The 18,146-nt window shown below is 34.6% G+C and overlaps 1 protein-coding gene across 1 annotated transcript; it reads right to left on the bottom strand.

The window, feature by feature from the left end:
* Nucleotides 1-967: 967 nt before the first annotated feature.
* On the bottom strand, nt 968-13,154 carry LOC121242513. The gene is given in 10 exon segments (XM_041140374.1): nt 968-1,542; nt 2,234-2,377; nt 2,756-3,012; nt 3,015-3,033; nt 3,134-3,241; nt 5,021-5,300; nt 6,932-7,559; nt 7,562-8,290; nt 11,088-12,337; nt 12,993-13,154. Coding segments are annotated over 9 exon segments (3,552 nt in total). The 5' UTR covers nt 12,286-12,337; nt 12,993-13,154; the 3' UTR covers nt 968-1,353.
* Nucleotides 13,155-18,146: the final 4,992 nt, after the last annotated feature.

The following is an 18,146-nucleotide window of genomic DNA, read 5'->3' as shown; positions in this document are numbered from 1 at the left end:
AATACGAGTCTTCAATATTCTTGAGTGCCCTTAAAAATAGTCGGTGATTGTTCCAAATGTAAGAGATAACAATACAATAATAGTTCTTTATTTAAGGTTTGATTCTGCTCAAGTATATATAATACGAGTTTATCATCTGCCTCGTTTGTTTAAACAGTTCAGATGAGATAAGATGAGATGTTATACTTCATGCGCCAAGCCGGGCCTGTACCTCCCAGATTGTGTACTCCTCTTTTCTAGATTTTCCATACTATTATATTAGCCGGCCTGTATTTGGTGGAAACCAACTCTGGGCATTCAACGCCTTGTCTCCAATCATACTTTTCTTTTTTCCCCTACCGATAAGATTCCCCTTACTCCAAAAAATGGAGTGTCTATCTTGAATGTTTTCTAGCTTAGCAAGGAGATTCACCATTTGCCATATATTGCAGTTGATTTCTCTTTTGATCATAGTTACCGCCCCGTGGGTCCTTCAATGCAGGCTATCTCTGATAAATTTATTGAAAATTGAATAAAATATTGTTATGATATTATTTTTATTTTAAAATTTGAAAAAATTAAATTTTTTATCATATTTTGTATGAGAGTTTAAAAAAATTGTAATGATTATATGAAATGAGATAGTTTAGTTTTGTATAATCAAACCAATCCTTAAAAAGCTTTTAAGCTCCCATATCCAAGTTAGTATCAAGGCATCTTTTAAGCACAGCCCTCATAACAGGGACAATATTATTTAAAACAAGCCCTAATTTCCTCAAACACCATTATTTTGCAAACATGGCGTGCTTTCAAAAAAACAGAAAAAAAAAAAAGAGATGGGGGAAATGAACAAAGAAAGAAAGAAAGATTGTGCTGCACAAAAACAATGTACTAATGGTTCCAGGCCACAATGTTGGCTTCAAAAACCATAAAATGCAAGCAATTTTTGCGTGATGAACCATATCAAAATTGGATAGGAAGCTATTTTCACAAAAATACTACTAAGTAACCTAAAAGAATTATCACACATCATGTACAACAGGATTTTAAATCTTCTTCCACCATTTCAAACACAAAAAGCAAAGCAAGAACCACCTACGTGCAAAATTACATTCTTGATAATAATGATTAATTGTACAACTTGGTAAGGGGGGAAGGAAAGACTGGTATCACCAACAAAACCAAACACACCTTTCAATGCATTGTGCATGGGTGTAAGGTGCAATGTCGTCAAAAACTATCACCTTAAATAGATGACATGTTTCAGCCAGAAATCAAAAGTGGCTCCTTCCCCTCTTTTTAATAAGACACCCAAAACCAAACAAGAGGGCACCTGTAAGCATGTCATCTCCACCAACAGAATCTTCAAATGCTTCAAGATGATATGGGTTCATATGGATATGATAGCCATGGGTGCTTCAAAGCCTCCAAAGCAGAAGGGCGCTTTTTTGGGTTTATCTCAAGTAAATGAGCAACAAAATCAATGAAGCCTTGGTCCCCCATTGGTAATCGGTGCCTTAAGGATGTCTTTTTGGGTATCAGGTATTCCAACCTGTTCGTTTCCTGAGGAATGGTAAAATAACAATCTATTACTTATCATATAAATAAAAAGACCAAAGGATTTTGTACACAAAATTTAACAGAGTAGGAACCAGAATTTTAATTTTGTTACAGCACATACATGCTATGAATTGAAATTTATACAAACACAGTTGAATGGTAAATCAACACTATCACTTAAGAGAACTGCGCTTCTAGTTGGATACATGTGATCACTGAAGGTTTAAGAAATAAAGGTGTAAATTTGACTGTATCGAATGATAAGATATAAATGTATTTCAACTGATTTGTAACCAGTATGGGCACCTCATCTAGCAGTCCTACAATGTACTGAATTCTCGAGACAGATATTATGAAGTGTCAAAAAGAAGACTGAAACTATTTGATGGAAGCTCTACTAGCATAGCATCTGTCACCCAAGAATAAAAATACCTAATATCTAAACTGGACATGCAGATAACTCTTTAAAGGACAGTAGAGTTCCACCACGTATAGAAACAACGAAAATAAAGCCAGCCACGTCACACATATCTCGCATATCTGTGCTGACTCAATTAACTGGTGGAGAGCCAACCCACTGGCAACTTTTTAAAGATCCTTTTGTTTTCCCATCCAAACCTCATGTCTCAAAAGCAACAGACAATACTATTTATATTAATCGAACAAATACGACATCCAAAATTGAGATTTTCACCTGATTCCGTTCATACAGCATGTGATTTTTGGTAAAATATTTGTACGTGTCCTTTCCTTTGGCAAGCATGCTTTGATTTATGGGATCTATAATGCCAATTACCCGAGCTAATAATGTTGCTGGTGAATCATTTTGGAAGAGGACCTGCATCAGGGCAAAATTCATTTCAACCATTTGCATCAGCATCTAGGAAAAGAAAGAAATGGCAAAATAATCAACCGCAAAAAGATCTCAGTTAAATTGATGGTGAAAATGATCAATGCATCAAGTGCATTAAGTGATATGGAAGAAAAATCCAAGTCAAAGGAAAGTGTCTGTGGTTCTCAGCCAACTGAAACAGTGAACTTGATGCATTATCAACAATAACATAAAGAAGTATCATTTCAGCCCAAAATCAATTTTCCACATAGATTCTAAATCATTTAGACTCCTTACAATGGAGAAAAAAGGGCAATGAAATAGAAATACATACACAGGTGCATAGATATATATATATGTGTATATTTTAGGAGCATAACTTACATTGCCAGTACAAAGTTCTGCCAAGATGCAGCCAAGTGACCATACATCTATCTTCTTATCGTATGGAAGTCCCAAGATAACTTCTGGGGCACGATAGGACCTGGATTGTACATAGGAACAGAGATGATCTGTCTCAAAACAACTGCTCCCAAGATCAATAACCTTCACCTCACATCTGCTGTAACTTTTCACTAATATATTCTCGGGCTTCAAGTCACAATGTATTAGGCCAAGTCCATGCAGAAACTGAAGTGCCTAAGACACTGAATGGTAATTGACTGCAAAACCCAATGAAAATAAGTATATCTGCCAGCATGGCAGAACAAAAACAAAGGGAAAAAAAAAGAGCACCCAAGAAAAAAAAGATACGCCACAAACCTGCAATCTTGGCATAGTGAAGTAAACCTCTCCTCCCGCTTCTCTATTAAACTTGTGAAACTCATATAAGTTTGCCTTGAGAAGTTCGCATACTATTAACAAATGCTCCTGCAAAATAATGGGAAAGGTAGCTACCCATCAATATAGCATCATTAGAGAAATCATACGTAGGACATCAATAAACAAAGGGGAAAATACACAAAGGCCCCTAAAACAACCACGGATTTGAAATCACCCAAACTATCAATTTTGGCGATCACCCCCCAAACCACACAAAAATTATAACGTACCCCCACCATAAAAAAAATGACACAGAATACTCAATCAATTAAAACTGTGCAATAGTCATTTGAATCTACCCCTTCCATAAACATATTACCATCTTGCTTTTCCAACCTTTTTTTAAATGTGTGCTTTACTTCAATCAAGCATGTGCTTGCACTTTACACCTGGACTCTAGACGGCATTTGCACTCAAGTGCACCTAGCGCTTTCCCTAACACTGTTTGACAGGCTCCTAACTCTGGGGTATTTAGGACACTAGGTTCTAGCATGGTATATGATTATTGAAGGTAAATCTAAAGAAAACTTGGGCTGGTTTTGATATGAAAAAAAAATGCTTGAAGGAGAAGAAGAACAAGAAAAGAATTATCATCCAGAATTCTATATTTAGCGAGAATAAAGGAAGCCTCAATTGCAGACCTCCTAGATCTATCCAATGGCACTCCCTAATGGAATGTTACATTTTTTAGAGCAGGCCAAGATTGGGAAGTCGGCGCCTTCTCTGAGCTTTATAACCTAGTATACTCTATTCCTGGGGGGGGGGGGGGGGGGGGGGGGGGGGGGGGGGGGGGGGGGGGGCGACTTGAAAATAAGCTTTCTTGGTGCCGCGTGGGGAGTGCGTTGATCATCTACAAATTCATTGTGAGATTGCCATGACCTTGTGTAATGAATTCTTTGCTAGGCTGAGTTTAGCTTCGGTGATGCCAAGAAAGATGATCGCTTCATGGAGAGGACTCTAGGGCAATTCACATATTGCAGCAATTTGGAAGATGTGTCCGATTTGTCTATGGTAGCGTCTTCGGAGGGAGAGGAAAGAGAGAAGTATTGAAGATCGTGAGTGGTCAATGGATGAGCTTAGAACTTTCTTTTTTAGCACTTTTTTCCATTGGTCAATTGTAATGATTTTAATGGCATGAACATTCATGAATTTCTTGTATCACTAGAACATCGCGCATAGGTGTTGCTCTTGTATATGTCCCGTGTACTTGGGGCTCCTGCCTATTCTTATGATCAATCAAATCTCGTTTACCAATCAAAAAGAAGAAGAAAAGAATTCTATTTCTAGGCTTCGCATCAAGATTCCCACAAGACATCAGCTCGGGTTTCCCAGAGAATGGGACAAGAATTTGGTTACAGATAATAACAGATTCAAAACTTTAAAAAAATTAAATAAAACCAAAACAAACAGTTAACTATTGAACAAAAAACTAAAAGTAAGACTTCCACAAAACTAGAACGGCCAGTAAGGGGTCCAACTGCAACCTTGCGCAAAATTTAGAGGACTAAAGCTCACTGTCCTGTGTACAATTATAAACTACCTGACAAAATTAAACAAGAACCCACCAAAATCTCCAAGCGATTGAAGACCTACTAGGCAACAAGTCTGGTGGAACAGGATGACTACATAAAGAGTAGGATGTGATAGGATTTGACAACCAGCTCTCGAAGTGCATGTCACTCACATGAATTCAGCAAATATTCTTTTAGACATAATGAAGGAAATAGAAATTAATGTGACACTAATTTACCTAGTACATGGACATTCACCAACAGCCATAACAGCATGTAAAAAATCAATAGCAAGTTGAATCATATTTTCACTTACTCGATAATAGAAATAATCATACAATCGGAGAACGTGGTACTTGTCAGCAGGATCATGCTTATTCACATACTTGAGAAGCTTTATCTCATCAAGGCTCTGATCAAAAAAATCCTTGTTGTTCTTAATAATTTTTACACATACATCCATACCGGTGTGCAGGTCATGTGCCTGTATTGCTTTACTGAATGCAGCTGACCCAAGATACTCAGTAACATGATAACGTCCAGCTATGACTGAATTAAGAACAACATGGAAATTCTTGTCCTCTTCAAAGCCAGTTCTGAGCAACAAAAGACGTAGTTAGATAATCAGTTAGGCAAGAGATGAGAGTATAAACTGGAAGGCCTGCTCACTTTGGCAGCATAAACAATGAGTCGGTATAAGTGGTGGCAAAATAAGTTCTCGGCAAATGCTGTGGGAAGTAGAAGAGACAAAATTGCTAGAAAATGTCATATGCCACATAAAGCTTATCGTTGTTCCAAGTTGCCAACTAAGACTACATCCACCAGAAACAACTTTATACATGATTTCCCCCAAGGACAGACCACAAATCATTTAGAAGGTACAAAGATCATTTATTTTATGAGTAATTGTAAACTTTATTACTAAAGAATGCAGAAGGCATAGTCCAAGTACGCATTCAAGAGGAACACCTAACTCGAAATAGAAAAGGAGACATAAAATAATGGAACCTCAGCCCATTAAAAACCATTGGAAGCTGCCAAAAGGAACAGAGTATTGAAAAAAAAAATTCAACTCAATCATCCAATGACGATCCTTCAAATTTATACCATTCCTTTTACTTCATACAAAGATAGTAGGACCAATGATCTGGTTGTTATATCATGTCATGAATAAGGAAAGATGAACAAAACAAAACATCCTTTAAAAGGTTTTCACAATCTGCAACAGATTGCCAACGACATCCTTGAATTTAAAAACAAAAAAACAAATAAAATGTCTCAACTACTCCTTGATATGTTCCATACATAGGAGACAAGAAAAAACAATGACCTTAGAAATACTATAAGAACCCTTTCATGAAAGAATCCATTCTCAATATAATTAACCAAACAAAACTACTTTCAAGTTGAAGGCTTGCCAAAAACTGGAAAAGAATAAAAAGTCGATGCCATCATGATAATAATGAATACTTTAAAAGAGGATCACCTAGAATCATGTTCTATTATCAGTAAATTAAAAATGGAGCCAGGGGATCTTGAGCCCATGATTATACCCTCAGTTCCATTCTCAATAAAGAAAAAGAGCCCATTCGAACTAGAGCTCATTTACAAAACCACGGGGATATCACACAAATGACCATTTACTCTATCTCAGTTAATTGACAATAACTAGTCCTAATATGGATAATATTAAATTGCTCTTAGAATGTATTTAGGTATTCTTCTATATACTTCTTGTGTACACGGGCTATGCCTATCTCATTCATATCAATAATATTTATCTTACTTACCAAAAAAAATATGGATAATATTAAAATGCCATATATGCTTTTAGTTTTTTCCTAGTGATATAGAAGATACCTTTTTTTTGAATAAGTTAATATAGAAAGTAGGAACGGAATCCAGGTTCGAGCTATCTGGCATAAATCAGAAATGGATCATTGGTTTGGAATTGTAGCAATGGTAGTTAGGAGAAAGGGGGTATCAACATAAATCTATAAAATCAAAACAATATTTTGTATACATTCAGTGTACTTGGTTTCTCCTTTTGATATATACAATATTTTTACTTATCAAAAAAATAAAATCAAAACGAAAAAGAACCGACACCACAGTCTGCAAAGTACAACCAATATTCTAGAATTCGATCTAGATGCAGATGGCAGCATATCAAGCCCACTGAAGAAAAAGTACCAGCTGAAAGATGGGAATGTAGAAAAATACATGCCTGTTTTTTCTGTGCACGATCGTGAGGTTAAAGGTCTCAAATTCCTCCTCCTGAGCCTTTATCTGCCTTACTTGTTCTTGCACAGCTGCAGCCTCATCATCTTCGAGTGATGCTGCTGGATCTTCTTCCCTTACAGCACCTGCTTTTTGGTCTTGTTCTTGCTTTGCATGTTCTCTTTCATCATAACCATAATTAGAGACTGTTGAGGGAGTAGAATCTGTGGATCTCGCAGCATGAGCATTATTTTCATCCCTGGAACTTTTGACAGGTGAAGAATCATTGCTTTTCCGCCTCCATGAAGCAAGCATGCCATCAGACCCCACCAAAGCATTAAGATGGTCGTCAGTTTCATCACTGATAATGGCATTACAGTTGTTTGACCATAAAGATTTACTAGAGCCTGTCTGCTCCAACTTTCCATCCCTCAGTGCTGGGGGAAACGAAAATCCCCCATCGGTACGATTTTTTGTCTGTATACTTGCGCCCTTGTCATTCCCAATGACATATTTGTTTGCCTCTTGGTTAGTAGTTTTCTTTTTCTCTCTGTTTGATCTGTCAATATATTTCTTTTGAGGATATCTAAACCCTCCAACCCCAACGTCATGATCACGGAAATATTCTAGATCCCTTCACTACTGCCTCCAACCAAACTTTCCCGTACTTCACTGCCAATATCTGCAGCATCACTGCTGATACCAACACCAATTGATCTAACCGAACCATGCTGTTCATCATCCATACAATTATCATCTAGCCGCGGCCTCCTCCCACACTCATTCAGAAGTTTCCCATCTCCTAGCATGATGAGTTCATTTGTTTGAGTCACAAAGCCCTGCCAGACAGGTTCTGCACGCATCAGATTCAGTTCTTCTTCATCCATCAACTGTCCATCATATCGAGCAATTAAATCATTGTCATCAGTCCTTCCATACATGTTAGTTGCTGACAGCCCTATAGGATCATCTGTAGCTGTAACCGTTTCTACATTTTTTGCTTGAAAGTACCGCTCGCCAGAGAAGTAAGAATCCTCCTCTGCAAAAGATTGATCATCATCCTCATCTTTAGTTGGAGCTCTCTCCTGCGGATCTGGGACACTGCCATGCCCTGTGCCCTTTTCATTATCGCTTGGGTAGTCAATTTCATGAGCCAGAAACCAGGCCTCATCCTCAATTGGTTGTCTCATATATCCAACATCATCATCATCATCATACTCATCAGAGTCCCAATACTCATTTGGATAGTCAACAGATTCACTTAATCCATCACCAACGGTGGCAAAACCAGAAACCAGATCAGAAGTATCCTCTGCAATACCCTGACTTACAGATAGCCAACTACCTCCTGGAATCCTTTTTCCACCTGTCCAATGATAAACCAGGCATTGAAAATTCCTTATTTATCAGAAAGAATTTTTGAAAAATGAACAGAAAAAAGGAAAAATAGAAAGGATCAATAACTAACAACTGAGTGATTGAAAAGAACTTGATGAACCCAAAAATTGAGGCCTGTTCTAGATAAATTCAACAGCTCTCGGAGATAAGTAATCAAGCATGCTTGCTTAAAAAATGTGGCCATAAACAGTACATTAGATTCCAAGGTTTCACCAGGCACAAGAAATGCATCCATCACATTGTGGAATTTCAACAACAAAAATACCAAAATATCAGTTCAAAGGATTTTACTGGCAACTAACATGTGACTGGAGAAATAAACCATAAGTGGAATTTAAAAGTGCAATACAGCCTTCAAACTGATAACATAAGTTTCCATAGTTTGAACAACTTAAGACATTTTTAGACATAACATCTAGGAAATATTTTTTTTGATAAGTCATAACATCTAGAAAATATCCCTTATATCTTAAAAGCCGCTATAACCAAAAGAAGAGGAATGAACAGTGTCTTTGTTTGACACTTTCTTCTTCCACTTATGTCCCTCTGTACAACCTCACAGCAACCTAAGCACAACCACACCATAAATCATCACAAAATCACAGCCGCCATTGCCAATCACAAAATCACCGTAAATCATTACAAAATCACCACACAACAGAGCAAGGGAGAGGTGGAGGCTCGGTTGGGCATGGAGGAGCAGGGGAGGTGCCGTGGAGGGCTGGTGGTGGCGTCATCGGCTGTAGGCAGCAAATCTAGGCCATGCGATGGCAAGAAACCGTGAGATAGATAAAGGCTTCAAGAGAGAGGGAGGCAGATTGGGGAGCCGCGTCGTGGGGAAGAGGTGGCCATCGAAGCTCGTGGGAGGAGATGCTCACGGCGGCCGGTGGAGGGAAATCAAAGGGGGAGGAAGAGAGAGGGCTACGAGATTCGGCCTGTTGCAGGGAGAGAGAGAGAGGTCTGTGGGGAGGAGATCGGCGTGGGGAAGGTCGCCAGTGACTAGGCTTGGTGGTGACACGGCAACGGCGGCGCTCGGAGGAGCCGAGGAGAAGAGAGATCGAGAGAGAGAGGGGCGTGCAGCTGGAGGGAGGAGAGAAAGGGAAGAGGGAAAAGTAAGGGGAAAAGCTAGGGTTTGGGCCTTTAAATCCCAACCCTTTATCTTGAGTCTCCAGAATTGATCCAACGGTAGAGGTTAAAACACAGAAAATATACTCACTTAAAATAGATAACTAAAATATAAATATAATATCATACATTTAAAATCAACTTTAATTTATAAAATACTAATCTTTCATCATTAAATAAATGATGAAGTTTTGCTAAATATTTTTAAAAAAGTAAAACCATTAAAATAATTAGAGTTTTTAACATAATTTAAATCTTGTAATATTCTTAATTAACTAAAATAATTTCTATAAAATGATTTTCTACAATTATAATATTTTTGGAGCTTACAAATATAAGAGGCTTACTTTAATGATGAAAGAACGTGAGAGCAAGAACAAGGAGGGTGGATTTGCTTCATACGAGCTCACTACATCTTCTGCATGGTTGGAGGTAACATGACATGCATGCATTGATCTCTACCATCAAATATAGTTAATTTGTAGAGCTGAAACTTCCATGCAAAGCTTGAACAAGTGATCGTGATTGATCTTTCAAGTACAGATGATCAACCCAGAGGAAATGTTTAGAAATACTACGGTTGGAACAAACTCTTCTTATTAAAGTAGAGAAATATGGAAATTCATAGATGCTTGCTTATATGTTTTATGCTCCTATGCATTAGGTTATTTACTAATCAATCTTATGTACTCTTTCAATCTTGTTGATTGTGAACTAACAACTAATTCAATTATTCAAGATTATGTGCTGCATGTAAGGAGTCACACTTTATTTGCTGTTTGGACACATTATTTTCAGGAATTTTGTTTTTTCTTCCAATTAGGCAAATGTGGCAAACATGTTTTGCACGTTAAACCACTGCTAGTTTATATATATATATATATATATATATAAAGTTTAAAATGATTCCTTTTATGAGTTTCAAAACTTGAAGGATCAGGAAATATAAAGTAGAAAAAGAAAAACCATGTGCAAAGGCAACATTACAGGATGGACTCCTGTAATGTAACATATATACATTGACACAAGAAAATACTAAAATAAGAGAGAGGAAGAAAATGGTAAGATGTAGAGCAAAGCATCCCTTTTTTTAATGGGCGTAGAGCAAGCATCCACTTTTAAGAGCACAATGATAAGACGTCAGACTAACACCACTAGATCAAATGATAACAAATTTACAATTCACCTACTTCTGATGGTAAATACATCAATAAATTCCTCTCTTTTTTTAACCGTAGTAAACAGGTCATTAAATGAAGGCTACCACCTCCATGACACCTCAACCTTTTGTAGTAGCCACAAATGAGTTGCAATATGTTCAAAGATACTAATAATAATGCTGACTATGATGAGTTGAGTACATCTTGACTAGCTCAAGAACTGCAATTGATCATGAATAACAAGCCACAAACACAAGGGAACCAAACAGATAGATCAACCCTACAAAGAGAGATGAAGAAAAGACCACGACGACTACAAAGAAATAGAAATGGAAATTCAAAGGAAATGTAAGAAAAATATGTAGGTTAGTACAAGTTACAAACCAGAATAATAAACTAACTAGAACAATTGCAAACAAAAGAAAAGCAATATAATGTAAGCAAAGAAATCATCTGATCATATCCAACATATAAGCCAACCTGCGGAGTTGATTTCTTGTCCAATAGGAACATCCAGATATGACCCAATAAGGAGAGAGTTGTCCACACTGATGAGTTTTGCACCAGGTCCATCCCGCTCAAATTTTTCCTCCCAATGAACATTCAATGACTTATCCTCCGACTTCAGTTTAACAGGTGGCAACCTGGGTAATTCTTCCTTCTGATTCTCAGAAGTCAAAGGAAAACTCAAACTGCCAATGGTTTTTTGCTCAGAACCCCCTTGTGACTTACCAAAGTACAAGGCTCTTCCCACATCATCCACCTGTTCTTTTATTGCTGCCCTAATATCAATCATTTCTGATTTTCTATTTCCATCATTTTTGTCAGAATCTGTAGCATTATCATAACTGGTTGACACATCCCCCTTTGAAAAGGGAAACACAGTCTTGACGGAACAATCTTTCCAAATATCAGAAGATGAGTTTGTAGGCTCCTCCCTTCTGGACCACGGATTATCTGCAAAGTTTTCTTTCAGATATGTGCTACTAGTCTTAACTTGCTGATCAAGTTTTTTGGGATCACTTGCTTGGATTCTCTCGTACTTGGGTTCCAGATTAGCTTTACTAGTACTTCCAAGCCATGATGTCCTCTTTTCAACAGATAAAGTAATCTCTTCTCCAGTCCTGAGAGTGGCTTTACCAGCATCAGCAACTTCACTCGTACGATACTTTGGTTGTCCTGAGATCTGAAGCTCCTGAAAGTTACAGTTAGTACTGCTACCACCATAAGTTCCAACAGGACAATTACCAGGATTGAACTCCCACGAATATAAATCAAGCACAGTGTCCTCGGAACCTTTCAGAAAAGTGAAGCTCTTGTCGCTCATCCCAAACAATTCATTATTTTTATTCCACTCACCAGGAGGAGCAGCATTCTTCCATTTGCTGTCAGACCCATTCCTAGCAGTCCCACACTCTATCTCTTTCACAATTAATTCCTTCGAAACTTCACGGCTATCCCGAGGCACTGGACCTTGATTTTCCACCACCAATTTGTCCCCATTCTCCCCTATTGCACTTACCAAGCCCTTATCCTTGTCTCCGATCAGAAGCTTCTGAAAGAAACCATTCAAATCAGGAAGATTGTTTAGCTCACTCCTCAAAGCTGCCTCGGCTCTAGTAAACTGATTTTTTCGCAAAAATTCAAGAATCGCATCAACTGAGTTTGTTTCTGCCATTTTTAACCACTAAAACCTACAAGTAGGTCTCAGAAAGAAGCATCCACCATACCTGAGAAACCCCACCAATAAAACCACATTATAAACAAAAATTAAAATGCTACTTTCTTATTGCACTATTCTTTGCTAAGAAAATTCCAAAGCCCTTGAAAAAAAAATAGTCAAATTAAGAATTTTGAAAATGACGTGCGAAACTTACCTCGCAAAGGTTAAGCCAGTGACGGCATTCAGAATCCCATATTTTTCTTTTCCACCTACCCTACATTTCTCGAGATACCCAAAAGAGCAAAAAACGTTCATTTTCTCTCTTTCACCTAAAGGACGACAAGACCCAAGTTACAGAATCAGCCAAAAAGCCGTGCCGGCCTGGCTCTTCGACCAAGAATCGAGCATTCATAGCGCGGATCCGAAGATTGGGAATCCGAAATCCCGGCGAATCCCATTTCCTTTTCCCACACCTCTAACCCTAACCCCAATCCCATACACATTTGAGGTCTTCCCAAAGTGCGGAATTCAATCCCACCACAGTTTCTAAGGCTAAAAGCAATTCCTTCGAAAAAAACCAAGGGAAACAAAGATCTGATATTTTGTAATGTAACTTATTCTTTCGTGGGGTTTGGTCGAAAGCATGTTTGGGTTCAGAAATGGAAAGGATAAAAAAAATTAAAAAATATATATATGAAAAACAATATAGGAGGCGGAAGCACCTGATGACGGTAGTGGCCGGCCGGCTGCTATTGTGTGTACCTTTGCTTCGATTTTCTTTTCCTTTTCTTTTCCTCTCGACACTTCCTGTGTAGGCTTTGGGGGCAACTGCGCTCCTGAATTGAGGTGGTGGACCAACAGTTTCTTCTCTCTCTTTTTTCCCCCCTATTTTGTTTTCCTCTCTTTGTTTTGTCTTTTCCTTTTAAATAATTAATTAAAAACTTATCTTGTTTCTAAAATGAATTATTATAATCTCAAATAATATGTAGAGCATATTATCTACATCACTTAAATTGTAATATTTGATTCTAAGATTTAGTCTCCATTTAGATACTTAGAATATCTCAATATATCTGTGAATAATAATGAAATAATTTGAGTTAATATGTTTCATTGAATTTTAAAAAATGAGAAAGAAATATTTAAATAAAATTATTATAAAATTAAAAAAATGTTTAAATATATTTTTATAATATTATTTTTGTTTTAAATTTGAAAAGGTTTAATTATTTTTTATATTTTGTTTGGAAGTTTTGAAAAATTATAATGATTAAATAATAACTAAATGAAAAAATTTAAAATTTAAAATCAAAAATTGTTTTGAACTTGAATGATGTTTAGAAATGAAATATTTTAGGATATCTAAAAATACTTTAGAATAGTTGTGCTGCCAAACAGATCTTTAAATTTTAAAATTTATCTTTTAAATTAAATTATATCATGTATATATTTTACTAGGCATATTCTACACGCAGGCTTAATAATATAATTTATCTTCTAAAATATATAAGAAGTGCTTATTTTTTTATGATTTTAAGTTTATGCTTGCCAAATTTATAGAGTAAATTAAAAGAAATTCGTCCAAATAAGATATTCGTTCTTTTATTTAAACACCCTTTCGCAAAAATTATACCGTAAATTTTATTTTTATCGAGATTCATGATCAGATCAAATTGAGGACATAAATTATCAATAAACAATAATTTAATATTTAAATTGGTGATTTTATAAGTTAATGTAATTGAAAATAAAAGAAAATGTAATAATTTAAAGATTTAAAACGTTATATAAAATTAGCTGGGAGGCTTAGTTTTTAATTGTTTAATCAACTCTTGAAAATGTCATATAAATAATTACAATCATAATATAAGAATATAAATATGTTCAAAAGATGCAAAACTTTATCAAATAAGTGGAAAAAATCAAACAACATAAATTTTGAATCTTATGCTAAATTGAGGCAAAATGGTCTTAATACGATTCTCCCTTAACTTATGCATTCAATAAACTCTTATGATAATATCAAGTTCAATTTGGTTAATTACTTATCAATAATGATCTATTTTCTCTAGTTTTGTTTTGAGTTTTTGTTTTTTTAAATACATGATGTACTTTTAGGCCTTGTTTGGATTCGGAAAGTGTTTCATCTCATCTCATCTCATCATTATAATTTTTCCAAATTCTCACACAAAATATAATAAACAACTCAACTTTTTCAAATCTCAATTCAACTTTTTCAAATTTCAAAATAATAATAATATTATTAAAAAATAATATTACAACAATATTTTCTTCAACTTTTATCTTTCATCTAAAACCATCTCATCGCATATCTAAATCCAAACCAGTAAACTATCAATAATTCTTAAGATTCGACTAGCAAGACTATTGTAATATGTCAATTTTGATTATTGAAATATTACTGTTATTCTAAAACCTATACAACATCTGTGGTTTACGTAATATATTTTGATTTAAAAGATAGATTTTAAAATTTAAATATTATAGATAAAATATTATTATTTAAGTAATATAAATTATATACTCTGCACACTGACTTTAAAATAAAATAACTTTATTTAAAATGTAGACCGCAAAATTCATTATAAATTTTAAATTTTTTTTTCCCCTTGTGGGATAAATCTTTTACAGCTTTGTACTCGTGGGAGAATGGCATCCCCATTGTCTTTCTTTTGAGATTTTTAGGTGTCCTAGAATAAGGCATTGCATCAAAGCCCAATAGATTGATAGTAATAAATTGCTATCGAACTGTAACAAAATGTACTTCAAAAAATTAACTTTTGGGAACTTTTGAGTTGGAAACCAAGTTTTGTACTATTAAATATGGAAAAAAATATTTGTAATCATGAATTGTGTAACCGTCACGTAATTATTTTTAAAAAAATAAATAAAATATGGAATCTACATAAAAAAATTAATTTTTTAATAATAAACCTCACTATTTTTCAAAATAATTACGTGACGTTTTTGCATTTTACTATTATATATAAAATTACTCTTAAATATGTTTATATAATGGCCCAGGTTGGGCTGTCAAAATTTGGTCGATGTATGTCAGTTTTTGCATGTCTTGCTGGCAATGAATCCTAATTAACTATGAGAGCTTTGTTGGATACATTATGGACTAGTTTGGATATTAAAAATATTTCAGAATGAAAAATGATATATATAAATTATAAATAGATAAACCTTGTGCAAGCTTTTGTAAAAAATGGACCTCACATTAAAAAAAAAAAAAGTGTAAAAAACCTCCTTTTTATTAATGGAATTCATTTTTTTTTATAAAGGGCTTGCACAAAGTTTATCTACTTAGAACTTATATCTAACATTACTCATTGTTCTTGTTTAGAAGTTTGAAAAAGTTGCATAGGGCTTTGTGTTTTATTTGGAAGTTTAAGAAAATTGTAATAATTAAGTAATGATAAGATGTAAATTTAAAATTAAAAAATATTTTATATTCGAGTAATATTTAGAAATGAAATATTTGAAAATAGTTGTCTCCAAACGATCCTAAGACCTTTCATAGCTTTTGTTGTAATGTTAGATTATAGAGCTTCAAAGAAATTGACACAAGGATTATGAGGTCGGTGGCCATGTCCGTGAGGCCCTGGACCAAGATTTGCCGATGGAGGAGCTTGGCTTGTATGAAGGTCTTGCATTGTTTCAAAAGTGTGGCTGTGATGAGAGGAATTGTGGGTATTCTAGTAGGGGAAATACTTTAAATATAAATAGATTACATAAAAATAAACTTTATGATGTGGTTTGATGTGGTATGTCAGATTATAAAGTTACTTTTATTGTAAAGTATATCTAACGGATTTCATAAAATCACATCAATTTATAAGTTTATTTTGTATAATCTATTTATGTATGTAGCATGTTCTCTTCTAATAATAATACAGAAGAAGCAAGTGGTGAAAGGATTGAATGGAAGAAACGGCTTTGGTTTTACTTGAAGGAATAAGGGGAGGAGCATGCTATGCTAGCGGAGCCTATTTGAGAACATAACTGTTTTCAGATATTTTTAAATTGTTTCACTATTATTCACAAATTATTCATTACTATTTATAGACTATTTTAATATTATTCACATATCATCTAAGACGAGGTTTAGATGGTGAGTTGAGATGAGATGAAAGTTGAAAGTAAAATAAAATATTGTTAGAATATTATTTTTTAATATTATTTTTATTTTGAAATTTTAAAAAGTTGGATTGTTTATAGTATTTTGTGTGAGAATTTGAAAAAATTATAATAATTAGATTAGATGAGTTGAGAGGCTTCTTGTATCCAAACCTGACTTTAGATTAAAAAACAATTAAGTTAAATTTATGAGATCATTTGCCTCATAAATGAAAATCCGTCATTTTGTATATTTACATATAGAGATCGATTCCAATTATTTGTACATAAGTACTTTTTATAATTAGAGAGAAAAACATAGCTTGTAAATTTGCATAATTTAATGTTGTTCGTATATTATCTATGGGCAGCATTTAATATTGTAGTGTTCACATTTTGTATGCATGACTCTCTAATTATACAAAGTGCTTGTATGCAAACAATCTTAAAGAATCTTTATCTAAATATTCTCTAAATTGTCCAACTCAATCATTCTTCATTTGGTGGACTTAAAACAAGGTTTCAAAGAGTCTTGAAGTTGGAGTAAATTAGAATGAAGTGAGTTTACAATCTTTGCATATGGTCCAACTACAATCTCGTTTTAAATAAGATGTGAAGTTCTACTTGTTTGTCTTTACCCAAATACCACAACAAATAGTTCGAAATCATTTTTTGCAATGTGTCATTCCTTCCATTTTCCAACATGCCGATGGAGTTCACCATGTCACATGACAACTCAATCTAAGGTTCCGTTTGGATGTTGGAATATACTGAGATCAACTCAGTTCAGTTTAATTTTAAATTGAGTCTAACATCTAAACACCCAACTCTCAACTCAATAACTCTTTATACATGAAATCTACAACATTTTTCAATTTAACACTTATTTACACTCGGGACCTACAACTTTTTTTAACTTTCCATAAATACATATTAATTTATCTTAACATCCAAGTACATATAAACTCATCTTAGGTAGTCTCACAAAACTCATTTCACCATCACAACTCACTACTATTTATAAAAAATTCAACTCATCTCAATTTAACTCAACATCCAAAATGAGCCTAAGTGAACAACCTAACGATAGCAATCCAATTACCACTAGTTACCTCACAATGCAATAATAGACTATCTATCACATCAAAACTTATCAAAAATGCGTAAGCCCGCTACTCACCCTAAACAAGCAGATTGTGTCCTCACTCGTCCCTTGGCCCTCGCCTTGACAGTGTGGTAGTTTTTACTCTCGGCCCTGTCCACCACACCTCCTTTAAGACCTTGTCTGTCTGCTGGTTATGCGAGTAACACATTTTAGTCAAACACAAAAGTCAATAGAATTTTTATGAATCCTAAAATAAAAAATAATCTTTAAAGGAAAATGATAACCTTACAATTAGTTCACTACTCTACTTAAAATGAAGGGTAGTTAAGTAAAAATAAAATTATCTTTCAATGAAGTGTCACGACTACATTGGTTGATTTAAAATGAATTGTAAATTTATTGTAAAGTAGTTGTAGGTATATCATTATCCATCTTAAAATATTATATTCAAACAAAATTTTCATTTTATATTCACTTTCACAAACTCTAAGGAGATGTTTGGATAGTGAGTTAAGATGAAATGAGTTGAGATGAAAATTGAATAAAATATTGTTAAAATATTATTTTTTAATAATATTATTGTATTGAAATTTGAAAAAGTTGAATTAATGTTTATTATATTTTGTGT

This window comes from Juglans microcarpa x Juglans regia, chromosome 8D (genome assembly GCF_004785595.1).
Source record: "Juglans microcarpa x Juglans regia isolate MS1-56 chromosome 8D, Jm3101_v1.0, whole genome shotgun sequence".
Lineage (NCBI taxonomy): Eukaryota > Viridiplantae > Streptophyta > Magnoliopsida > Fagales > Juglandaceae > Juglans > Juglans microcarpa x Juglans regia.
This window is presented reverse-complemented; position numbering and strand designations above follow the sequence as displayed.